The 26,297-nt window shown below is 58.6% G+C and overlaps 2 protein-coding genes across 2 annotated transcripts; both read left to right on the top strand.

Moving 5' to 3' along the window:
- Positions 1 to 35: 35 nt before the first annotated feature.
- Positions 36 to 13,831, top strand: PRMT5 (protein arginine methyltransferase 5). Its single transcript, XM_068424645.1, has 11 exons — positions 36 to 302; positions 2,659 to 2,820; positions 3,469 to 3,546; positions 3,624 to 3,682; positions 4,882 to 5,004; positions 7,499 to 7,674; positions 9,812 to 9,921; positions 11,248 to 11,341; positions 11,613 to 11,729; positions 12,787 to 12,851; positions 13,642 to 13,831. Exons 1-11 carry the CDS (start codon positions 36 to 38, stop codon positions 13,792 to 13,794), a joined length of 1,404 nt encoding a protein of 467 aa, XP_068280746.1. The 3' UTR covers positions 13,795 to 13,831.
- A 569-nt stretch (positions 13,832 to 14,400) lies between these two features.
- LOC137677347 (probable RNA-binding protein 23) lies at positions 14,401 to 26,212 on the top strand (the record flags this gene model as incomplete). The annotated part of the gene is made up of 9 exons (XM_068424646.1): positions 14,401 to 14,499; positions 14,868 to 14,934; positions 15,047 to 15,121; positions 18,221 to 18,268; positions 18,399 to 18,460; positions 18,589 to 18,636; positions 18,720 to 18,860; positions 25,592 to 25,645; positions 26,095 to 26,212. Coding segments are annotated over exons 2-9 (582 nt in total), but the record flags the coding sequence as incomplete, so codon positions are not given.
- Between the last annotated feature and the right edge of the window lie 85 nt (positions 26,213 to 26,297).

Consider the following 26,297-nt stretch of genomic DNA (forward strand, 5'->3'; position numbering starts at 1 on the left):
GCCAAGCCCTAATAGATATTGGCCTGTGGCCCCATATGGGGGTGTGGGCGGGGCCATGGGCTCTGTGGGCGGGGCCATGGGCTGTGTGGGCGGGGCCAGGGGCTCTGTGGGCGTGCCGGTGCGTGACCCCGCCCCCAGCGCTGGAGGTGGGCGCGGACCTGCCGGCGGGGCCGGCGCTGGAGCGGTGGCTGGGGGAGCCGGTGCGGGCGGCCGTGCTGCCCACCGCGCTCTTCCTCACCAACAAGAAGGGCTTCCCCGTGCTCTCGCGCGCCCACCAGCGCCTCGTGGGGCGCCTGCTCCGGGTACGGCGGTCGGGGGGGGGATTCGGGGTCATTCGGGGGTTTTGGGGGGTAATTTGGGGTTTTTTTGGGGAATTTTGGGTTTTTTCAGGGAGGTCATTTGGGGGTTTGGGGGGTATTTGAGGGTAATTCGTGTTTTTTTGGGGATATCTTGGGGGAATTTGGGTTTTTTGGGGGGGTAACTTGGGGTTTTTTTGGGTAATTTGGGATTTTTGGGGGGTAATTCAGGTTTTTTTGGGGTAATTCGGGTTTTTCTGGGGGGTAATTTGGGTTATTTTGTGTAATTTTGTGTTTTTTTCGGGTAATTTTGGGTTTTTAGGGAGCAATTTTGTTTTTATTGGGGGGTAACTCAGGGTTTTGGGGGGTATTTGAGGGTAATTTGCATTTTTTTCTGGGTATTTGGGGGTAATTTTGTTTTTTTTCCGGGGGGTATTTGTTGTTTTGGGGGGGGTTGGGGGGAATTTGTATTTTTTTGTTGGTATTTTGGGGTAATTTTGGTTTTTTGGGGGGTAATTTGTGTATTTTGGGGTAATTTGAGGGTTTTTGGGGGTAATTTGTATTTTTGGGGGGTAATTTGGGGGATTTTTGGGGGTAATTTAGTTTTTTTGAGGGGGTAATTTGGGTCTTTTGGGGGTAATTTAGTTTTTTGGGGGGCATTTTGGGGTAATTTGGGGTTTTTGGGGGGGTTATTTGGGGTTATTTTGGGCAATTTTGTTTTCTTGGGGGGTAATTTAGGTTTTTGGGGGGGTATTTAGGGGTAATTTCAGGTGTTTGGGTGTAATTTGGGGGTATTTGGGTTTTTTGGGGGGAGTAGTTTGGGGTTTTGGGGGGTATTTGGGGGTAATTTGCTGCTTTTTTGTTGGTATTTTGGGGTAATTTTGTATTTTTTGGGGTAATTTGGGTATTTTGGGGTAATTTGAGGGTTTTTTTTGGGGTAATTTGTTTTTTGGGGGGGTAATTTTGGGGGGTTTTGGGGGTAATTTAGTTTTTTGGGGGGTAATTTGGGGTAATTTGGGGTTTTTGGGGGGCTATTTGGGGTTTTTTTGGGTAATTTTGTTTTCTTGGGGGGTAATGTGGGTTTTTTTGGAGTAATTTGGGTTTTTTTGGGGTAATTTGTCTTTTTTTGTGGGTGTTTTGGGGTAATTCGGGGTTACTTGGGGGGATATTTGGGGTTTGGGGGGGGTTTGGGGGTAAATCGTATTTTTTTTTGGGTATTTGGAAATAATTTTGGGTTTTTTAGGGTAATCTGGGTTTTTTGGGGGGTATTTTGGGGTATTGTGGGGTAGTTTGCTTTTTTGGGGGTATTTGGGGGTAAGTTGTGGGTATTTGGGGGTTTTGAGGGGGAATAATTTGGGTATTTGAGGGTATTTGAGGGTAATTTGCATTTTTTCGTGGGTAATTTTGGGGTTTTTTTGGGTAATTTTGGGTGTTTTGGGGGGGTAATTTGCATTTTTTGTGGGTATTTTGGGGTAATTCAGGGGTTTTTTGGGTATTTTGGTGGTTTTTGGGGGATAATTTGGGGTTTTTTTGGGGCAATTTGCAGGTTTTTTTGGTCATTTGGGGTTTTTTTGGTCATTTGGGGTTTTTTTGGGGTAATTTGTGGTTTTTTTTGAGTAATTTGGGTTTTTTGGTGTAATTTGGATGATTTGGGAAATTTGGGGTTATTTGGGGGTAATTTGTTTTTTTGGGGGAAATTGGGGTTTTTGGGGGGTATTTGGAGATAATTTGCATTTTGAGGGTATTTTGGGGTAATTTTGTTTTTTTTGGGGGGTAATTTGTTTTTGGGGGGGGCGCTTTGGGGGTACTTTGGGGTTTATTTTGTGTAATTTCGGGTGTTTGGTGGTAGTTTGTGGGTATTTGGGTTTTTCGGGGGGGTAATCCGGGTTTTGAGGGTAATTTGCATTTTTTGGTGGGTTTTTGGGTAATTTGTGGGTTTTTTTGGTTATTTGGGGTTTTTTCGGGCAGTTGGGGTTTTTGGGGGGGTAATTTGGTTGTTTTTTGGGGTAATTTGTTGTTTTTTGGGGTAATTTGTGGTTTTTTGGGGTAATTTGTGGTTTTTTGGGGTAATTTGTGGTTTTTTGGGGTAATTTGTTGTTTCTTGGGGTAATTTGTGTTTTTTGGGGGTAATTTGTGTTTTTTGGGGTAATTTGGTTTTTTTTGAGGGGTAATTTGTTTTTTGGGGGGGTAATTTGGTGTTTTTTGGGGTAATTTGGTGTTTTTTGGGGTAATTTGGTGTTTTTTGGGGTAATTTGGTGTTTTTTGGGGTAATTTGGTGGTTTTTTTGGGTAATTTGTTTTTTTTGGGGGGTTTGGGGGTCTCTGGGGTGCCTGGGGGTCCCATGGGTGCCCGTGCCCCCCAGCTGGAGGTGCAGGTGGTGCTGTCGGGGGCCCCCCGGCACGGCGGGCGCCCGCTGGCCGCGTACCTGCAGTACCTGGAGCACCTGGGCCAGCACCGGCCCCCCCCCTCCGCATACGAGCTGTTCGCCCGCGGCTACGAGGACTACCTGCAGGCGCCCCTCCAGGTGGGCGGGGCCGGGGGGGCGGGGCCCGGGGGGGCGGGGCCAAGGGGGGCGGGGCTTAAGGGGGTGGGGTACAAGGGGGGTGGGGCACAAGGGGGGTCCTTTAGGGGCAGGATGCATGGCAATGAAGGGGTTAAGGGGGCGTGGCTTCATCCTCGGGGCGTGGCTTCACCCGGGGGCGTGGCTTCACCGGGGGGGTGGGGCAAAAGGGGGCGGGGCCAAGGGGGTGGGGTCCTATAAGGGGAGGATGTGGGGAGGGAAGGGGTTAAGGGGGCGGGGCTTGGGGAAGGGGGCGGGGCTTTGTGGTGTGGGCGTGGTTTGACCTTGGGGGCGGGGCTTGGAGCTGGGGGCGGGGCTTGGAGCTGGGGGCGTGGTTTCAGACTGGGGGCGTGGCCAAGGGGGGGGAAGGGGGTGGGAGTATGGGGGAAGGGGCGGGGCTTCAGGGAAGGGGCGGGGCTTCAGGAAGGGGCGGGGCCAATCGGGGGCGTGGCCACGAGGGGAGGGGCTTAAAGGGGCGTGGCCAAAGGGGGAGGAGCCATATATGGAGCTCTATGGGGGGTATGGGAAGGGGCGTGGCCTCGCTGTAGGGGGCGTGGCCCGTCGTGGGGGCGTGGCCATAGGGGCGTGTCCCTCATTGGCCCCGCCCCCCAGCCCCTGATGGACAACCTGGAGTCTCAGACCTACGAGGTGTTCGAGAAGGACCCAATCAAATACGCCCAGTACCAGCAGGTGGGCGGGGCTTGCGCCCTGGGGTGGGCGGGGCCAGCGCCAAGCCACGCCCCCCTGCTCATTAGCATATTCATTAGGCCATCTACAAGTGCCTCCTGGACCGCGTGCCCGAGGAGGAGAAGGACAGCAACGTGCAGTGAGTGCCGCGCTGTGGGGCGCCCCACACATCTAGGGGGCACCCACACATCTAGGGGGCGCCCCACAGCCCCAGGGGGCACCCCACAGCGCCCCACAGCCCTATGGGGCACCTCACACCCCTATGGGGCACCCCACACTTCTATGGGGCACCCCACAGCCCTAGGGGGCACCCCACAGCGCCCCACACCCTATGGGGTGCCCCACACCCCTATGGGGCACCCACAGCCCTATGGGGCACCCCACAGTGCCCCACACCCCTATGTGTCACCCCCCCACTATGGGGTACCCCACAGCCCTATGGGGCGCCCCACACCCCTATGGGGCACCCACACCCCTATGGGGCACCCCACACCCTATGGGGCACCCCACAGTGCCCCACACCCTATGGGGTGCCCCACACCCCTATGGGGTGACCCACTGCTCTATGGGGCACCCCACACCCCTATGGGGCACCCCACAGCCCTAGGGGGCACCCACAGCCCTATGGGGCACCTCACACCCCTATGGGGCACCCCACATCCTTATGGGGCACCCTACATCTCTATGGGTCACCCCACAGCCCTATGGGGTGCCCCACATCCCTATGGGGCACCCCACACCCCTATGGGGCGCCCACAGCCCTATAGGGTGCCCCACACCCCTATGGGGCACCACACCCCTATGGGGCGTGCCCCACACCCCTATGGGGCACCCACATCCCTATGGGGCACCCCACAGCGCCCCACGCCCCTATGTGTCACCCCCCCACTATGGGGCACCCCACACCCCTATGGGGCACCCCACAGCCCCATGGTGTGCCCCACATCCCTATGGGGCACCCCACAGCCCTATGGTGTGCCCCACACCCCTATGGGGCACCCACACCCCTATGGGGCACCTCACACCCCTATGGGGCACCCCACATCCTTATGGGGTACCCTACATCTCTATGGGGCACCCCACTGCCCTATGGGGCACCCCACACCCTATGGGTCATCCCACAGTGTCCCACACTGCTATGGGGCACCCCACTGCCCTATGGGGCGCCCCACAGCACCCCCTCCCCATCACTGTGGGTCACACCCCGATGTGTCACCCCCCCGCTATGGGTCCCCTCTCGCCGTGGGTCGCCCCCCCCCCGCTGTGGGTCGCCCCCCCCGCTATGGGTCGCCCCCCCGCTATGGGGCGCCCCCCGCTGACCCCCCCCGTGCCCCCCAGGGTGGTGCTGGTGCTGGGCGCGGGGCGCGGCCCCCTGGTGCACGCGGCGCTGCGGGCGGGGCGCCAGGCCGGGCGGCGCCTGCGGCTCTACGCCGTCGAGAAGAACCCCAACGCCGTCGTCACGTGAGCGCCCCATGGAGCCTGCCCCATAGCCCTGCCCCATAGCCCTGCCCCATAGAGCCTGCCCCAGAGCCCTGCCCCAGAGCCCTGCCCCATAGATCCCGCCCCATAGATCCTGCCCCACAGAGCCTGCCCCATAGATCCTGCCCCATAGATCCTGCCCCATAGCCCTGCCCCATAGCCCTGCCCCATAGAGCCTGCCCCATAGCCCTGCCCTATAGCCCTGCCCCATAGAGCCTGACCCATAGAGCCTGCCCTATAGAGCCTGCCCCATATCCCTGCCCTATAGAGCCTGCCCCGTAGCCCTGCCCCACAGAGCCTGCCCCATAGATCCTGACCTATAGAGCCTGCCCCAGAGCCCCGCCCCATAGCCCTGCCCCATAGAGCCTGCCCCATAGCCCTGCCCTGTAGAGCTTGCCCCATAGATCGTGCCCCGTAGCCCTGTCCCACAGCCCTGCCCCATAGATCCTGCCCCATAGATCCTGCCCCATAGAGCCTGCCCTATAGAGCCTGCCCCGTAGCCCTGCCCCATAGAGCCTGCCCCATAGCCCTGCCCTATAGATCCTGCCCTATAGAGCCTGCCCCATAGAACCTGCCCCATAGAACCTGCCCCATAGCCCTGCCCCATAGCCCTGCGCCATGGATCCTGCCCTATAGAGCCTGACCCATAGAGCCTGACCCATAGAGCCTGCCCTGTAGCCCTGCCCCATAGAGCCTGCCCCATAGCCCTGCCCCATAGCCCTGCCCCATAGCCCTGCCCCATAGAGCCTGCCCCATAGCCCTGTCCCACAGCTTTGTCCCATAGAGCCTGCCCCATAGAGCCTGCCCCATAGATCCTACCCCATGGATCCTGCCCCATAGATCCTGCCCCATAGATCCTGCCCCATAGCCCTGTCCCACAGCTTTGCCCCATAGATCCTGCCCCACAGAGCCTGCCCCATAGATCCTGCCCCATAGATCCTGCCCCATAGCCCTGCCCCATAGCCCTGCCCCATAGAGCCTGCCCCATAGCCCTGCCCTATAGCCCTGCCCCATAGAGCCTGACCCATAGCCCTGCCCTATAGAGCCTGCCCCTTAGAGCCTGCCCCGTAGCCCTGCCTTATAGAGCCTGCCCCATAGAGCCTGCCCCATGGATCCTGCCCCACAGAGCCTGCCCCATAGCCCTGCCCTATAGATCCTGCCCCATAGAGCCTGCCCTATAGGCCTGCCCTATAGATCCTGCCCCATAGACCCTGCTCCTTAACCCCCTGCCCTATAGCCCTGCCCCATAGAGCCTGCCCCATAGAGCCTGTCTCATAATCCTGCCCCATAGACCCTGCTCCTTAACCCCCTGCCCCATAGCGCTGCCCCATAGCGCTGCCCCATAGCACTGCCCCATAGGACTGCCCCACAGAGCCTGCCCCATAGAGCCTGCCCCTTAGAATCTGACCCATAGATCCTGCCCCATAGAGCCTGCCCCATAGAGCCTGCCCCAGAGCCCTGCCCCAGAGCCCTGCCCCATAGCCCTGCCCCATAGCCCCGCCCCATAGATCCTGCCCCATAGACCCTGCTCCTTAACCCCCTGCCCCACAGAGCCTTCCCCATAGCGCTGCCCCATAGCGCTGCCCCATAGCACTGCCCCATAGTGCCTGCCCCATAGAATCTGACCCATAGATCCTGATCCATACATCTTGCCCCATAACCCCCCTGCCCCATAGAGCCTGCCCCATAGACCCTGCTCCTTAACCCTCTGATGCACAGAGCCTGCCCCATAGCCCTGCCCCATAGCCCTGCCCCATAGAGTCTGTCCCATAGCCCCCCTGCCCCATAGAGCCTGCCCCATGGATCCTGCCCCATAGATCCTGACCTATAGAGCCTGCCCCAGAGCCCTGCCCCATAGCCCTGCCCCATAGAGCCTGCCCCATAGAGCCTGCCCCATAGAGCCTGCCCCATAGCCCTGCCCTGTAGAGCCTGCCCCATAGATCCTGCCCCATAGCGTGACCCATAGATCCTGCCCCATAGATCCTGCCCCATAGATCCTGCCCCATAGAGCCTGCCCTATAGAGCCTGCCCCGTAGCCCTGCCCCATAGCCCTGCCCCATAGCCCTGCGCCATGGATCCTGCCCTATAGATCCTGACCCATAGAGCCTGCCCTGTAGCCCTGCCCCATAGAGCCTGCCCCATAGCCCTGCCCCATAGCCCTGCCCCATAGCCCTGCCCCATAGAGCCTGCCCCATAGCCCTGTCCCACAGCTTTGTCCCATAGAGCCTGCCCCATAGAGCCTGCCCCATGGATCCTACCCCATGGATCCTGCCCCATAGCGCCTGCCCCATAGCGCCTGCCCCATAGCCCTGCCCCATAGCCCTGCCCCATAGAGCCTGATCCATAGAGTCTGCCCTATAGAGCCTGATCCATAGCCCTGCCCCATAACCCTGCCCATAGTCCCCTGCCCCATAGATACTGCCCCATAGATCCTGCCCCATAGATCCTGCCCCACACCCTGCCCCCCGCCCCCCAGGCTGGAGAGCTGGCAGTACGAGGAGTGGGGGGCGCAGGTGACGGTGGTGGCGCGGGACATGCGGGAGTGGCGGGCGCCCGAGGGCGCCGACCTGATGGTGTCGGAGCTGCTGGGCTCCTTCGGCGACAACGAGCTGTCCCCGGAGTGCCTCGACGGGGCCCAGCACTGCCTCAAGGGTGAGGGGGGTGTGGGGGGTGGGATTAGGGGTGGGGGGGGTGGGATTGGGGGGGTGGGGGGTGGGATTAGGGGTGATTGGGGGGGTTTGGTGTGGGATTGAGGGTGTGGGGGGTGGGATTGGGGGGGTTTGGGGTGGGATTAGGGGCCAGGTGTGGGATTGGGGGTGTTTGGGGTGGGATTGGGGGGGGTTGGGGTGGGATTAGGGGTGATTGGGGGGGGTTGGGTTGGGGTTAGGGGGGTTTGGGGTGGGATTAAGGGCGGGTTTGGGGTGGGATTGGGGGTGTTTGGGGGGGTTTGGGGTGGGATTAGGGGGTTTGGGGTGGGATTAGGTGCTGTGGGGCTGGGATTGGGGGTTTGGGGGGTGGGATTAGGGGTGTTTGGGGGGGTTTGGGGTGGGATTAGGAGGGTTTGGGGGGGTATGGGGTGGAATTAGGGGGTTTGGGGTGGGATTAGGAGGGTTTGGGGGGGTTTGGGGTGGGATTAGGGGTGTTTGGGGTGGGATTGAGGGTGTGGGGGTGGGATTGCGGGGGTTTGGGGTGGGATTAAGGGCGGGTTTGGGGTGGGATTGGGGGGGTTTGGGGGGCTTTGGGGTGGGATTGCAGGGGTTTGGGGTGGGATTAGGGGTGTGGGGCTCGGATTGGGGGTGTTTGGGGTGGGATTAGGGGTGTTTGGGTGGGATTAGGGGGGGTTGGGGTGGGATTGAGGGTGTGGGGGGTGGGATTGGGGGGGTTTGGGGTGGGATTAGGGGTGTGGGGCTCGGATTGGGGGTGTTTGGGGTGGGATTAGGGGTGATTGGGGGTGTTTGGGTTGGGTTTAGGGGGGTTTGGGGTGGAGTTAGGGGTGTGGGGGTGGGATTAGGGGTGATTGGGGGTGATTGGGGTGTTTGGGGTGGGATTAGGGGGGTTTGGGGTGGGATTGGGGGGCTTTGGTGTGGGATTAGGGGTGATTGGGGGGGTTTGGGTTAGGGTTAGGGGGGTTTGGGGTGGAGTTAGGGGTGTGGGGGGTGGGATTAGGGGTGTTGGAACTGGTATTAGGGGTTGGGGGGCTGGGATTAGGGTTTTGGGGGTGGCTTTGGGGGTGTTTGGGCTGGGATTATGGGTCTGGGGGGCAGAGATTAGGGGCTGTGGGGCTGGGATTAGAGACATAGGGCTGCAATTAGGGGTGTTTTTGGGGTGGGATTCGGGGTGTTGGGGGGCTGTGGGGTGGGGATTAGGGGCTGGGGGTGGGATTGGGGGTGCTGGGGTGGAATCGGGGTTTGGGGTAGGATTAGGGTTTGGGGTGGTATTAGGGGCTGTGGGGGGCTGTGGGGCTGAGATTAGGAGCTGTGGGGCTGGGATTAGGGGTGTTTGGGGTGGGATTAGGGGTGTTTGGGGTGGTATTAGGGGCTGTGGGGCAGGATTAGGGGCCGTGGGGCTGGGATTAGGGGCGGTAGGGCTGGGATTAGGGGCTGTGGGGCTGGAATTGGGGGCTGTGGGGCGGGATTAGGGGCTGTGGGGCCGGGATTAGGGGCTGTGGGGCGCGATTATGGGCCGTGGGGCCGGGATTAGGGGCCGTGGGGTGGGATTAGGGGCCGTGGGGTGGGATTAGGGGCCGTGGGGCCGGGATTAGGGGCCGTGGGCGGGGATTAGCGGCCTTGGGGCCGGGATTAGGGGCCGTGGGGCTGGAATTGGGGGCTGTGGGGCTGGAATTGGGGGCTGTGGGGCGGGATTAGGGACTGGGGGGCTGGGATTAGGGGTGTTTGGGGCGGAATTATGGGCTGTGGGGTGGTATTATGGGTGCTGTGGGGTGGGATTAGGGGCTGTGGGGCGGGACAAGGGGCCGTGGGACCCGGATTAGGGGCCGTGGGACCCGGATTAGGGGCCGTGGGGCCGGGATTAGGGGCCGTGGGGCGGGATTAGGGGCTGTGGGGCGGGATTAGGGGCCGTTTGACCCGGATTAGGGGCTGTGGGACCCGGATTAGGGGTATGTGGGCCGGGATTAGGGGCTGTGGGGCGGGATTAGGGGTGTTTGGGGCGGAATTATGGGCTGTGGGGTGGGATTATGGGTGCCGTGGGGCGGGATTATGGGCCGTGGGGCGGGATTAGGGCCCGTGGGGCGGGATTAGGGCGGGATTACGGGAGCTGACGCGCCCCCCAGCGGACGGCGTGAGCATCCCCTGCGCCTACACGTCCTTCCTGGCGCCCGTCGCCTCCTCCAAGCTCTACAACGAGGTGCGGGGCTGCCGCGAGCCCGACCGGCACCCCCAGGTACGGGGGGGCACTTGGGGGGCAGGGGGGGGCGCTATGGGGCGGGATACTTGGGGGGCAGGAGGGGGGGGAGATGGGGGGCAGCTGTGGGGCAGGTGGGGGCAATTGTAGAGCAGTTGTTGGGTGGTTGTGGGGCAGTTATGGGGCAATTGTGGGTGGCTGTGGGGCAGGTTGGGGGTCAGTTGTGGGGCACTTGGGGGGCAGGTTGGGGGGCAGGTGGGGGGCACTTGTGAGCCACAATGTGGTGCAGTTATGGGGCAGTTGTTGGGTGGCCGTGGGGCAGGTTATGGGGCAGTTGTGGGGCAGGTCGTGGGGGGCAGTTGTGGGACAGTTATGGGGCAGTTATGAGCCACAGTGTGGGGCAGTTGGGGGGCAGGTTGTGGGGCAGGTTGGGCAGGTTATGGGGCAGCCATGGAGCTGCTGTGGGGCAGTTGGGGGCCAGTTGTGGGGCAGATGTGGGGCAGGCTGTGGGGCAGTTGGGCAGATCGGGGGCGGGTGGGGGGCAGTTGTGAGCCACAATGTGGGGCAGCCATGGGGCAGCTATGGGGCACTTGGGCACTTGTGGGGCACTTGGGGCTACAATGGGGCAGTTGTGGGGCAGTTTTGAGCCACAATGTGGGGCAGATTGGGGGGCACTTGTGGGGCAGGTTGTGGGGCAGCTGTGGGGTGGTTGTGGGGCAGTTGTGAGTCAAAATGTGGGGCAGATTGGGGGGGCAGTTGTGGGGCACTTGGGCAGTTGTGGGGCATTTGGGGGGCAGGTTGGGGGGCAGTTGTGGGGCAGTTGTGAGCCACAGTGTGGGGCAGCCAAGGCGCAGTTGTGGGGCAGTTGGGAAGTTATGGGGCACTTGTGGGGCAGGTTGGGCAGTTGTGGGGCAGATTAGAGCACAGTTGTGAGGCAGGTTGGGGGGCACTTGTAGGGCATCTCTGGGGCAGGTTATGGGGCAGCTATGGGGCAGGTTGTGGGTCAGTTATGGGACAGTTGGGGGGCAGTTGGGCCGGTTGTGTGGCATGTTGTGGGGCAGTTGTGGGGCAGGTTGGGCAGGTTATGGGGCGCTGTGGGGCAGGTTGTGGGGCACTTGTGGGGCATGCTATGGGGCAGGTTATGGGGTGGTTATGGGGCAGCCGTGGGGCAGGTTGTGGGTCAGTTATGGGACAGTTGGGGGGCAGTTGGGCAGGTTGTGGGGCACTTGTGGGTCAGGTTATGGGTCGCTATGGGGCAGCTATGGGGCGCTATGGGGCAGCTATGGGTCACTATGGGGCAGCTATGGGGCGCTATGGGTCGCTATGGGTCGCTATGGGTCGCTATGGGTCGCCGTGCCCCCCCAGGCGCAGTTCGAGACCCCCTACGTGGTGCGGCTGCACAACTTCCACCAGCTGGCGCCGCCCCGGCCCTGCTTCTCCTTCCGCCACCCCAAGCCAGGTGAGGGGCGGGGCCTGGGGGGGTGGCCACGCCCACAAGGGGGGCGGGGCATCGGGACACGCCCACAACATGCCACGCCCCCATGACCACGCCCACAAGGGGGCGGGGCTTCGGGGGACACGCCCACAGCGCGCCACGTCCACAAGGGGGCACCATCACCACGGTGGTGGCTCCCGGTTGGGTTGTGACGTCATTGGGCGTGGCGCCGTGGAGTGTGACGTCATGATGACGTCATGGTGACGTCACCACGTGGGCGTGTCCCCCCCCGCAGACCCCGCCCAGGACAACGCGCGGTACCGGCGGCTCTCGTGGCGCGTGGGCGTGGACACGGCCCTGCACGGCTTCGCCGGCTACTTCGAGGCCACCCTCTACGGCGACGTGGGGCTGAGTGAGGGGGCGGGGCCAGCGCGGGGGGGGGCGGGGCCAGCGCGGGGACCAATGGCGGGGGGCGGCGGGGGGGTGAGGGGGCCAATGGGGCGGGCGAAGGGGGCGAGGGGGTGGAGCTACGGTGGGTAACGGCGTTGGGTTGAGGTCAATGATGGTAGAAAGTGGGCGGGGCTTGGGGGTGGGTGGGGTCAGGGGGTGGAGCTAGAGGTCAACGGGGACCAATGGGAAGAGTGGGCGGGTCAACCTGGCCAATGGGAAGAGAGGGCGGGTCAAGGGGGTGGAGCTACGGTGGGCAACGGCGTTGGGTTGAGGTCAGTGATGGGGGGAGTGGGCGGGGCTTGGGGGTGGGTGGGGCCAGGGGGTGGGGCTAGAGGTCAATGGGGGCCAATGGGAAGAGTGGGCGGGTCAACCTGGCCAATGGGAAGAGGGGGCGGAGCCAGAGGTCAACAGGGGCCAATGGGAAGAGAGGGCGGGTCAAGGGGGTGGAGCTACGATGGGCAACAGCGTTGGGTTGAGGTCAATGATGGGGGAGTGGGCGGGGCTTGGGGGTGGGCGGGGCTTGAGGGTGGGTGGAGTCAGGGGGTGGAGCCAGAGGTCAACGGGGGCCAATGGGAAGAGTGGGCGGGTCAACCTGGCCAATGGGAAGAGGGGGCGGAGCCGGAAGTCAACAGGGGCCAATGGGAAGAGGGGGCGGGTCAAGGGGGTGGAGCTACGGTGGGCAATGGCGTTGGGTTGAGGTCAATGATGGGGGAGTGGGTGGGGCTTGGGGGTGGGCGGGGTCAGGGGGTGGAGCTAGAGGTCAGCGGGGGCCAATGGGAAGAGTGGGCGGGTCAACCTGGCCAATGGGAAGAGTGGGCGGGTCAAGGGGGCGGAGCCAGGGGGATTGGTTGAGCCAACCCAAGCCAACGGCGTTGGGTTGAGGTCAACGTTGGAGGAGTGGGCGGGGCTTGGGGTGACGTGGGTGGGGTCAGGGGGGCGGGGCTAGGCCTCAGCCAATCAGGGTGGGCCAGGAGGTGAAGGGGGCGGGGCCAGAGGTGACGGGGGCGGGGTCTCCGCAGGTATCCGCCCCGAGACGCACTCACCGGGGATGTTCTCCTGGTTCCCCATCTTCTTCCCCATCAAGGTGGGGGCCGCGGCGGCCATCTTGGGCGGGGCGGCCATCTTGGGTGGAGGGCGGCCATCTTGAGGAGTCCATAGTGGGCTTGGCAGGAGGGCGGCCATCTTGGTTTTGGCATAAGATCGGCCATCTTGGCTCTGGGTTGAGGTTGGCCATCATTGGGTTGGGTAGTCGTCGGCCATAGCTGGTTGGGGTGGATGTCGGCCATCTTGGGTTGGCGGCACCTTGACCACCATGGGCTTGAGTGGAGGGCAGCCATCTTGGGGTGGCCATAGTGGGCTTGGTGGGAGGGCGGCCATCTTGGCTCTTGGTAGACGTTGGCCATCTTGGCTCTGGGTGGATGTCGGCCATCTTGGGTTGGCAGCATCTTGAACACCATGGGTAGACGGTGGCCATCTTGAGGTGGCCGTAGTGGGCTTGGTGGGAGGGCGGCCATCTTGGGTTAAGGTTGAGGTTGGCCACCTTGGGTTGGGTTGATGTTGGCCATCTTGGCTGTGGGTAGACGTCGGCCATCTTGGGTTGGCAGCACCTTGACGTCATGGGCTTGGGTGGAGGGCAGCCATCTTGGGCTCGGCCATCTTGGCTCTGGGTTGAGGTTGGCCATCGTTGGGTTGGGTAGACGTCGGCCATCTTGGTTCTGGGTGGACGTCGGCCATCTTGGGTTGGGTAGACGTTGGCCGTAGCGGGTCGGGGTGGCCGTCGGCCATCTTGGGGTGGCCCGGGGGGGCCGTCGGCCATCTTGGCTTCGCCGTAACGCCACCACCTCACCGATATCTCACCGTCTCCCCCCCCGCAGCAGCCGCTGGCGGTGCGGGCGGGCGAGGAGGTGGCGGTGTCCTTCTGGCGCTGCGCCACGCCCAAGAAGGTGTGGTACGAGTGGGCCGTCACCGCCCCGGCCTGCTCCGCCCTGCACAACCCTGCCGGCCGCTCCTACACCATCGGCCTCTGAGGGGCGCCGCCGCCAATAAAGGCTCCTTCGGCCTCCATCCTCCGTGGTGTTATTGAGGGGCTGGGGGGGGAGCGCGGCGGCCATGTTGGGGCGGGGGGGGCAGCGCGGCCGCCATCTTGGGGCCTTCCCGCCGCCCTCACGCTGTTCTCACCCATTTTTAAGCTGATTAATCTGCATATTTGCATATTTATGACCCCAGCCGGCGCCGCGGGGCTCTGTGGGCCCCCCCGGAGCCCTTTGGGGTGTGGGGGAAGCAGCGGCGCCGCCGTTTGCCCCTCCCGGAACTCCAGCGCAGGCTTCGCCGGGCCCGACTAGGCCGCGTCGCCATGGCGACGGCGCAAGGGGGCGGGGCTAAGGTGGTGGGTGGAGAGCGCGCCCGGCAACGCCGCGCGGCGGACCAATCAGCGCCGCCGCCCTCCGCAGCCAATCGGCTGTGCGGCGCGTCGCCCCGCCTCCTTTCCCGGCTCGGAGCCAATCGGCGTCGTTTCCCCCGCCCCTCTCGGCGCGCTCGGCCAATGGGAGGGCGGAGAAGCAGGCAGAGGCGGCCAATGGGAGCGCGGCGGAGGGCGGGGCGCGGGGCGCGCCTGCGCAGTGGCGAGGAGGGCGGGCAGGAGGAGGGGGGGAAGGTTCTGGAGGGCCGCCGCCATCTTAACGCCGCGTCCGGGCCGCCGCCGCCGCCGCCGCCGCCAGCACAAGGGGGGGCCGGTACGTACCGGGGCAGGGACGCGTCGCAGGGCGCGCTGATGACGTCACGGGCGGCGGCGGTGCGGGGGGGGGGCGAGGCGGTGGGGGGCGGCGGGGAACGGCGGCGGCGGCGGGAGCTGAGGGGGGGGGGGGAGCGCGCAGTGCGCATGCGCGGGGCCGAGGGGCCGCCGCGCCGCCAGGGGGCGTGGCTTGTCGCGGGGGGCGTGGCCTTAGGGGTGGGCGTGGCTTAGCGCGTCCCATTATACACGTGGGGGGGGGCGGCGGCTTTTGGGGCGATTTAGGGGGGTTTTGGGTCAGCGCGTGACGTCGTCGCTTGGGCTGTGACGTCACAGTCGGACTGTGACGTCACCGCCCGTTTGCGTCGCTAGGAAGGAGCCCTCGGGGGGGCGCCCCCCCACGATGGAGGCGGGGGGCTCGAACCCGCTGCAGGACCCGGTGAGTTGGGGGTGGGGGGGGGGAGACACCCGTGGGGCATTGTGGGTAAAGGGGGGGGTCGCGATCTGCCCCCCACGTCACGTGTCGCCCCCCCCCCCCCCCCCCCCCCCAGACGGACGCGATGACGTCGGACGACTTCGACATCGTCATCGAGGCCATGCTGGAGGCGCCCTACAAGAAGGAGGAGGTGAGGGGGGGGCTGGGGGCGTCTGGGGGGGGTTGGGGTCACTTAAAGGGGTTTTGGGGTGACTTAGAGGGATTTGGGGTCATCTAGAGGGGCTTTGGGGTGTCCTAGAGGGGGTTTGGGGTGACTTTGAGGGGTTTTGGGGTCATCTAAAGGGCGTTTAGGATCATCTAAAGGGGGCTGGGGTCACCTAAAGGGGGTTTGGAGTGAATTTGAGGGGCTTTGGGGGCATCTGGAGGGGGTTTGGGGTGACTTAGAGGGGGTTTGGGGGCAATTAAAGGGGTTTGGGGCCAATTAAAGGGGATTTGGGGTCATCTGGAGGGGGTTTGGCGTCATTTATAGGGGGTTGGGGTCGCTTAAAGGGGTTTTGGGGTGACTTAAAGAGGTTTTGGGGTCATCTAATGGGGGTTTGGGGTGACTTTGAGAGGTTTTGGGGGCATCTAGAGGGGGTTGGTGTCACTTAAAGGGGTTTGGGGTGATTTAAGGGGGGTTTTCAGTGTCCTAGAGGGGCTTTGGGGTCATCTGGAGGGGGTTTAGGATCATCTAAAGGGGGCTGGGGTCACCTAAAGGGGGTTTGGTGTGAATTTGAGGGGCTTTGGGGGCATCTGGAGGGGGTTTGGGGTGACTTAGAGGGGGTTTGGGGTCAATTAAAGGGGTTTGGGGCCAATTAAAGGGGATTTGGGGTCATCTGGAGGGGGTTTGGCGTGACTTTGAGGAGGTTTGGGGTGACTTAAAGGGGTTTTGGGGTGACTTAAAGTGGTTTTGGGGTCATCTAATGGGGGTTTGGGGTGACTTTGAGAGGTTTTGGGGGCATCTAGAGGGGGTTGGTGTCACTTAAAGGGGTTTGGGGTGATTTAAGGGGGGTTTTCAGTGTCCTAGAGGGGCTTTGGGGTCATCTGGAGGGGGTTTGGGGTAATTTAAAGGGGTTTTTAGGGAGTCCTGGAGTGGGTTTGGGGTGATTTAAGTGGGTTTGGGATGACTTAAAGGGGTTTTGGGGTCATCTAGGGGAGGTTTGGGGTCATTAAAAGGGGGTTGGGGTGATTTTGAGGGGTTTTGGGGTCATCTAAAGGGCGTTGGGTTCGCTTAAAGGGGTTTGGGGGTCAAGCGGAAGGGGCTGGGGGCATCTAGAGGGGATTTGGGGTGACTCTGAGGGGCTTTGGGGAGACTTTGAGGGGGTTTGGCGTCATCTAAAGGGGTTTCGGGTGTCCTAGAGGGGGTTTGGGGTGACTTAGAGGGGCTTTGGGGTCATCTAAAGGGGGTTGGGGTCGCTTAAAGGGGGTTTGGGGTGACTTTGGGGGGGTTTGGGGTGTCCTAGAGGAGGTTTTGGGTGATTTAAAAGGGGTTTTAGGGCCAATTAAAGGGGTTTGGGTCATTTAGAGGGGGTTTGGGGTGACTTTGAGGGGTTTTGGGGTGTCCTAGAGGGGATTTGGGGCTATTAAAGGGGTTTTGCGGCCAATTAAAGCGGTTTGGTGCCAATTAAAGGGGATTTGGGGTCATCTAAAGGGGGTTTGGGGTCATCTAGAGGCGGTTGAGGTGTCCTAGAGGGGCTTCGGGGTAACTTTGAGGGGTTTTGGGGTCATTTAGAGGGGGTTAGGGGTATCCTAGAGGGTCTTTGGCGTGACTTAGAGCAGCTTTGGGGTGATTCAGAGGGGGTTGGGGTCTTTTAAAGGGGTTTTAGAATGTTCTAGAGCAGGTTTGGGGTGATTTAAGTGCGTTTGGGATGACCTAAAGGGGTTCTGGGGTCATCTAAAGGGGGTTTGGGGGCATCTAAAGGGGGTTTGGGGGCATCTAAAGGGGGTTTGGGGTGACTTAGAGGGTGTTTGGGGTTATCTAAAGGGGGTTTGTGGCCAATTAAAAAGGTTTGGGGCCAATTAAAGGGGATTTGGGGTCATCTAAAGGGGTTTGGGGTGAGTTAAAGGGGGTTTGGGGTCATCTAGAGGGGGTTGGAGTGACTTTAATGAGTTTTGGGATCATTTAAAGGAGATTTCGAGTGATATAAAGGGGATTTTGGATCAATTAAAGGGGATTGGGGTCAATTAAAGGGGACTTGGGGTCATCTAAAGGGGTTTGGGGTGATTTAAAGGGGTTTGGGGTTATCTAAAGTGGGTTGGGGTCTCTTAGAGGGCGTTTGGGGTGACTTAGGGGGATTTAGGGGTCATCTAGAGGGGGTTTGGGGTCATTTAAAGGGGGTTTGGGGTGACTTAGAGGGGGTTTGGGGTCATCTAGAGGGGATTGGGGTGTCCTAGAGGGGGTTTGGGGTGACTTTGAGGGGTTTTGGGGTCATCTAAAGGGGGTTTAGGATCATCTAAAGAGGGCTGGGGTCACCTAAAAGGGGTTTGGTGTGAATTTGAGGGGCTTTGGGGGCATCTGGAGGGGGTTTGGGGTGACTTAGAGGGGGTTTGGGGTCGTCTAATGGAGGTTTGGGGTGACTTAAAGGTGTTTTGGGGGCAATTAAAGGGGTTTGGGGCCAATTAAAGGGGATTTGGGGTCATCTGGAGGGGGTTTGGTGTCGTTTATAGGGGGCTGGGGTCGCTTAAAGGGGCTTTGGGGGTGACTTAGAGGGGTTTTGGGGTGACTTAAAGGGGTTTTGGGGTCATCCAAAGGGGGTTTGGGGTGACTTTGAGGGGCTTTGGGGTCATCTAGAGGGGTTTTGGAGCTAATTAAAGGGGTTTTGCAGCCTATTAAAGGGGTTTTGAGGCCAATTTAACGGGTTTTGGGGCCAATTAAAGGGGTTTGGGGTCTTCTAAAGGGGGTTTAGGAGCGTCTGAAGGGGTTTGGGGTGACTTAAAGGGGTTTGGGGTCATCTAAAGGGGGCTTGGGGTGTCCTAGAGGGGGTTTGGGGTGATCTGAAGGAGTTTTGGGGCCAATTAAAGGGGATTTGGAGTCAATTAAAGTGATTTTGGGACAATTAAAGGGGATTTGGGGTCACCCGCAGGGTCTTTTAGCCCCCCAAAGTGCCCTTTTGGGGCCACCCTGGGGGTTCGGGTCCCCCTGGGGGTATTGGGGTCCCCGGGGGGGCTCTTTGGGGTCCCCTGATGCCTTGGGGTTATTTGGGGGGGGGGGTTTGGGGGGCTCTGATGTGTGTCCCCCCCCTTAACCCAGGCTCAGCCCGGCCCCTCCAAGGTGCAGACGGAGCCTCCCGCGGCGCAGGTGAGATTTTGGGGGGGTTTGGGGTCATTTTGGGGGGGGTTGGGGTCATTTTTGGGGGGGTTTGGGGTCATTTTGGGGGGGTTTGGGGTCATTTTCGGGGGTCTCACTGATGTCCCCACCCCCCCCCCAGCAGCCGGCGGAGGAGACGAGCAAAGAGGCGAAGAAGGAGAGCGGGAGCAGCGGCGGGAGCAGGTGGGGGGGTGTGGGGGGGTTGTAGGGGTCTGGGGGGGGTCAGGGGGGGCGTGGGGGGTCTGGGGGGGTCAGGGGGTGCCGTGGGGGGGGGATTTGGGGGTCTCACCCCCCCTAATCCCCCATTGCAGCAGCAGGAAGAAGCGGAGCCGGAGCCGGAGCCGTGAGCACAGACACAGGTGGGGTGAGGGGGGTTTTGGGGGGGGTTTGGGGGGGTCTGGGGGGTTTTGGGGTGACCCCCCCCTCGTGTCCCCCCCCCCAGCCGCAGCCGGGACAGGGACAGGGAGCGGCGCCGCCGCAGCCGGAGCCGGGAGCGCCGCAGCCGGCACCGCAGCCGCAGCCGGGAGCGCCGGAGGGGGAGTCGGTCCCGCAGCCGGGAGCGCCGGCGGGACGAGCGCGCACGGTGAGCCCCCACGTCGCCCCAGAATCCCCTCAGATTCCCCTAAAATCACCCCTAAATCACCTCAAATCCCCCCAAAATCCGCTAAAATCACCCCAAAATCCTCTAAAATCACTCCGAATCACCCCAAAACCACTCCAGACCACCCCAAATCCCCTCAAACCCCCAGAAAATCACCTCAAATCCCCCCAATTTCGCACCAAAACACCCCAAAATCACTTCAAATCCCGTCAAATTCCCCCAAAATCCCCAAAGATCTCCCAAATCCCCCCAAATTCACCCCAAAACACCCCGAAATGACCCCAAAACACCCCAAAATCACCTCAAATCACTCCAAAACACCCTAAAATCACCTCAAATCACCACAAAATCCTCTAAAACCCCCCCAAATTCACTGCAAAACACCCCCAAATCCCCCCAAAATCCCTTCAGATCCCGCTCAAATCCCCCGAATCCCCTAAAATCGCCCCAAAACCACTCCAGACCACCCCAGATCCCCTCAAACCCCCACAAAATCACCTCAAATCCCCCCAATTTTGCACCAAAACACCCCAAAATCATTTCAAATCCTGTCAAATTCCCCCAAAATCCCCAAAAATCTCCCAAATCCCCTAAAATCCCCCTTAATTCACCCCAAAACACCCCAAAATGACCCCAAATCACCCCAAAATCACCTCAAATCACTCCAAAACACCCTAAAATCATCTCAAATCACCACAAAATCCCCTCAAACCGCCCCAAATTCACCGCAAAACACCCCCAAACCCCTTCAAATTCACCCCAAATCCCCTTCAGATCCCCCTCAAATCCCCCAAATCCCCCTAAAATACCCCCAAATCCCCTCAAATTCACCCCAAATGCCCCTCAAATCCCCAAAATCCCCTAAAATCGCCCCCAAACCACTCCAGACCACCCCAAATCCCCTCAAGCCCCCAGAAAATCACCTCAAATCCCCCCAATTTCACACCAAAACACCCCAAAATCACTTCAAATCCCGTCAAATTCCCTCAAAATCCCCCAAAATCTCCCACATCCCCTAAAATCCCCCCAAATTCACCCCAAAACACCCCGAAATGACCCCAAAACACCCCAAAATCACCTCAAATCACTCCAAAACACTCTAAAATCGCCTCAAATCACCACAAAATCCCCTCAAACCGCCCCAAACTCACCGCAAAACACCCCCAAACCCCTTCAAATTCACCCCAGATCCCCCCAAAATCCCTTCAGATCCCCCTCAAATCCCCCAATCCCCTAAAATCCCCCCCAAATCATCTCAAATCCCCCTAAAATCCCCCAAATTCCCCCCAAATCCCCTCAAATTCACCCCAAATGCCCCTCAAATCCCCAAAATCCCCTAAAATCGCGCCCAAACCACTCCAGACCACCCCAAATCCCCTCAAACCCCCACAAAATCCTCTCAAATCCCCCCAAATTCGCCCCAAAACACCACAAAATCACCCCAAATCCCCCCCAAATCCCCACAATTCACCCCAAATCCCCCCAAAATCTCCTCTATTCCCCCCCAAATCCCCTAAAATCACCCCCAATCAATCCAACATCCCCTCAAACGCCCCTCAAAACACCCCAAATCACCCCAAAACACCCCAAATCCCCTCACAACACCCTAAAACACTCCAAATCCTCTCACAAATCCCCTCAAATCAGCCCAGATCACCCCAAAATCCCCCGAAAACCTCCCAAGTTCCCCCCAAAATCTCCCCAAATCCCCCCAAATCCCCCTCAAAACACACCAAAATCCCCCAAATATCTCCCAGGATTCCTCCAAAATTCTACAGAATCTTCTCAGATCCCCCTAAGATCCCCCAAATCCCCTAAAATCCCCCCCAAATCTCTAAAGTCCCCCCAAATTCACCCCAAAACACCCCAGAATCCTCTCACATCACCCTCAAATCCTTCAAAATCCCCTCAAATCACCCCATAATCACTCCAGATTACCCCCAAAACCCCCAAATCCCCTAAAATGCCCCCAAATTCACCCCAAAACACCCCAAAATCACCTCAAATCACCCCAAAATCTCCCTCAAATCCCATCAAATCCCCCCCAAATCTCTAAAATCCCCCTAAATTCACCCCAAAACACACCAGAATCCTCTCAAATCCCCCTCAAATACACAAAATCACTCCAGATCACATCAGAATTCTCCCAATCCCCTAAAATCTCCCCCAAAATCACTCTAAATCACCCCAAAATACTCTCAAATTCCTCTCAAATACCCCAAATCCCCTAAAATCCCCCCAAATTCTCCCCAAAATACTTCGAAATTCCCCTCAAATCCCCCCAAATTCACCTCAAAACACCCCCAGTCCCCCCCAAATACCCCAAAGTCCCCCAAATCCTCTAAAATCCCCCCAAATTCACCCCAAAACACCCCAAAATCCCCCAAATACCTCCCAAGATCCCCCAAATTCACCCCAAATCCCCCAAAATCCCCCAAATTCACCCCAAAACTCCCTAAAATCACCCCAAACCCCCCAAAATCCCCACAAATTCACTGCAAAACACCCCAAATGCCCCCAAAACACCCCAAAATCCCGCAAATACCTCCCAAGATCCCTCCAAAATTCCCCGGAATCTTCTTAAATCTCCCCACATCCCCCCAAAATGCCCACAATTCACCCCAAAACACCACAAAATCACCTCAAATCCCTCTGAAATCCCCCCCAAATATACCCCCAAACACCCCAAAACCACCTCAAATCCCCCTAAAATCCCTCAAATCCCCTAAAATCACCCCAAATCAACCCAACATCCCCTCAAATCCCCCTCAAATCCCCCCCAAATTCACCTCAAAACACCCCAGATCCCCCCACGACACCCTAAAACACTCCAAATCCTCCCACAAATGCTCTCAAATCAGCCCAAAATCCCCCAAATACCTCCCAAGTTCCCCCCAAAATCTCCCCAAATCCCCCCAAATCACCCTAAAATCCCCCAAAACACCCTAAAATCCCCCCCAAATCCCCACAATTCATCTCAAATCCCCCCAAATCCCCCCAAATTCCCCCAAAATCCCCCAAATGTCTTCTCAGATCTCTCCAAAATTCTTTGGAATCTTCCTAAATCTCTCCAAATCCCCCAGAATCTCCCCAAATCCCCACAATTCACCCCAAAACACCCCAAAATCGCCCAAATACCTCTCAAGATCCTTCCAGAATTCTCCAGCATCTTCTCAAATCCTCCAAAATCTCCCTAAAATCCTCCTCACATCCCCCCAAAATCCCCCAGATCCCCTAAAATCACCCTAAATTCATCCCAAATCTCTTCAAATTCTCCCCAATCCCCTAAAATTCCCCATATCCCCTAAAATCCCCCCAAATTCATCCCAAACCACCTTAAAATCCCCTCAACTCCCCCTAAAATCCCCCAAATTCACCCCCAAACACCCCAGAATCCTCTCAGATCCCCTCAGATCACCCCCCAAATTCACCCAAAATCTCCCCAAAATCCCCTCCCTCTAAAATTCCCCTGAATTCACCCCAAAACACCCCAAAATCCCCCAAATACTTCCCAAGATCCCTCCAAAATTCTCCAGAATTTCCCCAAATCCTTCCAAAATCCCTAAAATTCTCCCCAATCCCCACAAATCCTCTCAAATCCCTAAAATCCCCCAGAAATCTCCGCAAATCACCTGAAAACCACTCCAAATCACCCAAAAACATCCTAAAATCCCCCCCAAATCCCCTCAGATCCCCCCAAAACCCCCCAAATTCACCTCGAAACACCCCAAATTCACCCCCCCAAAAACCAAAATCACTCCAAATCCCCCCAAAACCGCTCCAGACCCCCCCAAATCCCCTCAAACCCCCACAAAATCCTTTCAAATCCCTCCAAATTCACCCCAAATCCCCCAAAATACTCTGAAATTCACCCCAAAACACCCTAAAATCCTCTCCAATACCCCTCAAATCACCCCATAATCACTCCAGATCACTCCAAAATCCCCCAGATCCCCTACAATCCCCCCAAATTAACCCCAAAACACCCCAAAATCACCTCAAATCCTCCTAAAATCCCCCCAAATTCACCTCCAAACACCCCAGCTCCCCGCAAAACACCCCAAAATCCCCCAAATGCCTCCCAAGTTCCTCCTAAGATCCCCCCAAATCCCCCCAAAATCTCTAAAATCCCCCCAAAATCCCCTAAAATTCCCCAAATCCCCGAAAATCCCCCCAAATTCACCCAAAATCACCCCAAAACCCCCTCAACTCCCCCTAAAATCCCCACAATTCATCCCAAATCCCCCTAAATTCATCCCAAATCCCCCAAAATACCCTCAAATCCACCCTAAAATCACTCTAAATTACCTCAAAAAACTCTCAAATCCCTTTCAAATCCCACAAAACTCCTAAAATCCCCCCAAATTCACCCCAAAACATCCCAAAATCCCCTCAAATTCACCCCAAATCCTATAATCCCCTAAAATAACCCCAAAACCACTCCAGACCAATGCAAAAATCCCTTCAAATCTCTCTAAAATCCCCCCAAATCCCCTCAAATCCTCTCAAATTCACCTCAAAACACCCCACGTCCCCCCACACCACCCTAAAACACCTCAAATCCCCCCAAATTCACCCCAAAACAGCCCAAATCTCCCCAAATACCTCCCCAGATCCCCACAATTCACCCCAAAACATCCCAAGATTCCCCAAATACGTCCTCAGATCCCTCCCAAATCCCCCCCAAAACACCCCAAAATCCCCAAAATCTTCCTAAAATCTTCCTAAAATCCCTCAAATACCCTAAAATCACCCCGAAATCACTCCAAATTACCCCAAAACACCCCAAAATCCCCCAAATTCCTTGAAATCACCCCAAATTCATCCCAAAATCCCTTCAAATCCTTCCCAAATCCCCTAAAATCCCCCCAAATCCCCCCAAAACACCCTAAAATCCCCCCCAAGTCCTCACAATTCACCCCAAATCCCCTAAAATCCCCCAAATTCACCTCAAAGCACCCCAAAATCTCCCAAGACCCCTCCAAAACTCCCTGGAATCTCCCCAAATTTCTCTAAAATCCCTAAAATCCACCCCAAAATCCCTACAATTCACCTCAAAACACCCCAAAATCATCTCAAATCTCTCTAAAATCCCCTCAAATCCCCTCAAATCCCCCCAAAATCCCCTCACATCCCCCAAATCCCTTAAAATCCCCCCAAATTCACCCCAAAACACCCCCAAATCCCCACAATTCACCTCAAAACACCCCCAATCCCCCCAAAACACTCTAGAATCCCCTCAAATCCCCACAAATCCCCCAAAACACCCCAAAATCCCCCAAATCCCCTCAAATCCCCCCCAAATCCCCTCCAAACACCCCAAATCCCCCAAAATCTCCCTAAAATCCTCCCAAATTCACTCCAAAACACCCCAAAATCGTCTCAAATCCCCCTAAAATCTCCCAAATCTCCTAAAATCCCCTCAAATTCACCCCAAATCCCCCAAAATCCCGTCAAATTCACCCTCAAATCCCCTCAAATCCCCCGAAATTCACCCCAAAACACCCCAAAATCCCCTCAAATCACCCCAAAATCACTCCAGACCACTCAAAAATCTCCTTGAATCCCCAAAATTCACCCCAAATCTCCCCAAATTCACCCCAAATCCCCCAAAATCCCCAAATCCACCTAAAATCCCCCCAAATTCACCTCAAAACTCCCCAAATCTCCCCACGACACCCTAAAACACTCCAAATTCTCCCACAAATCCTCTCAAATCAGCCCAAAATCCCCCAAATACCTCCCAAGCTCCCCCCAAAATCACCCTGAAATCCCCCAAAACAGCCTAAAATCACCCCCAAATCCCCACAAATCACCTCAAAACACCCCAAATCTCCCCAAATCCCCCCAAAATCCCCCAAATATCTTCTCAGATCTCTCCAAAATTATTCGGAATCTTTCTAAATCTCCCCAAATCCCCCAGAATCTCCTCAAGTCCCCCCAAAATCCCCACAATTCATCCCAAAACACCCCAGAATTCCTCAAATATGTCCCCAGATCCCTCCAAAATCCCCCAAATCCCCTAAAACACCCCAAAATCTCCCAAATACCTCCCAAGATCTCTCCAAAATTGCCCAGAATCTCCCCAAATCCCCCCAAAAATCTTTAAAATCCCCCTGAAGTCCCCCCAAATTAACCCCAAAACACCCCAAAATCCCCCATATTCTCTAAAATCCCCCTAAATTCACCCCAAAATACCCCCAAATCCTCCTAAAATCCCCCAAATCCCCTAAAATCCCCTCAAATCTTCCCCAAATCCCCTCAAATCCTCCCCAAATCCCCTAAAATCCCTTCAAATCCCCTAAAATTCCCCAAATTCACCCAAAATCCCCTCAACTCCCCCTAAAATGCCCCTAAATTCACCCCAAAACACCCCCAAATCCCCCTGAAATCCCTGAAATCTGCCCCAATCCCCACAAATCCCTTCAAATCCCCCTAAAATTCTCCCAGGATCCTTCCAAAATCCCCCAGAATCTCCCCAGATTGCCCCAAAATCTCTAAAATCTGCCTAAAATCACCCCAAATTCACCGCAAAACACCCCAGAATCCCCTCAAATTCACCCAAAATCCCCTCAAATCCCCCCAAATCCCCCCAAATTCACCCCAAAACACCCCAAAATCCCTCAAATCCCCCTAAATTCATCCCAAATTCACCCCCAAACCCCCCAAAACACCCAAAATCCCCCCAATTCACCCCAAAATCCCTCCCGCAGGCGCCGCTTTGGGCACAGCAAGAGCCCCCTGTACCGGGAGAAGAGCCCTGCGCGGTGAGCGGGGGCGCCCACCGGGGGGCGCTGTGGGGCAGGGTGCCCACCAGGGGGCGCTGTGGGGCTGGGTGTCCCTCGGGGGGCGCTGTGGGGCGGGGGGTGCCCCCCGGGGGCGCTGTGGGGCTGGGTGCCCACCAGGGGGCGCTGTGGGGCAGGGGGCGCCCACCACGGGGCGCTGTGGGGCTGGGTGACCCCCGGGGGGCGCCGTGGGGCTGGGTGACCCCCGGGGGGCGCTGTGGGGCTGGGTGCCCACCAGGGGGCGCTGTGGGGCTGGGTGCCCACCAGGGGGCGCTGTGGGGCGGGGTGACCCCCAGGGGGTGCTATGGGGTGCTATGGGGCTGGGTGCCCCCCGGGGGGCGCTATGGGGCGCTATGGGGCTGGGTGCCCCCCGGGGGGCGCTATGGGGCGCTATGGGGCAGGTGCCCCCCGTGACGCAGCGCCCCCCGCAGGGAGCCCCTGGGCAGCCTGAGCCCCGAGGAGCGCGACGCCCGCACCGTGTTCTGCATGCAGCTGGCCGCCCGCATCCGCCCCCGCGACCTCGAGGACTTCTTCTCCTCCGTCGGCAAGGTGGGGCCACCGCGGGGGCCTGGGGGGCCACCACGGGCTGCGGGGGGCCACCACGGGCTGGATGGGCCACCGGGGGCTTGGTGGG

Source organism: Nyctibius grandis, unplaced genomic scaffold (genome assembly GCF_013368605.1).
Source record: "Nyctibius grandis isolate bNycGra1 unplaced genomic scaffold, bNycGra1.pri scaffold_153_arrow_ctg1, whole genome shotgun sequence".
NCBI lineage: Eukaryota > Metazoa > Chordata > Aves > Nyctibiiformes > Nyctibiidae > Nyctibius > Nyctibius grandis.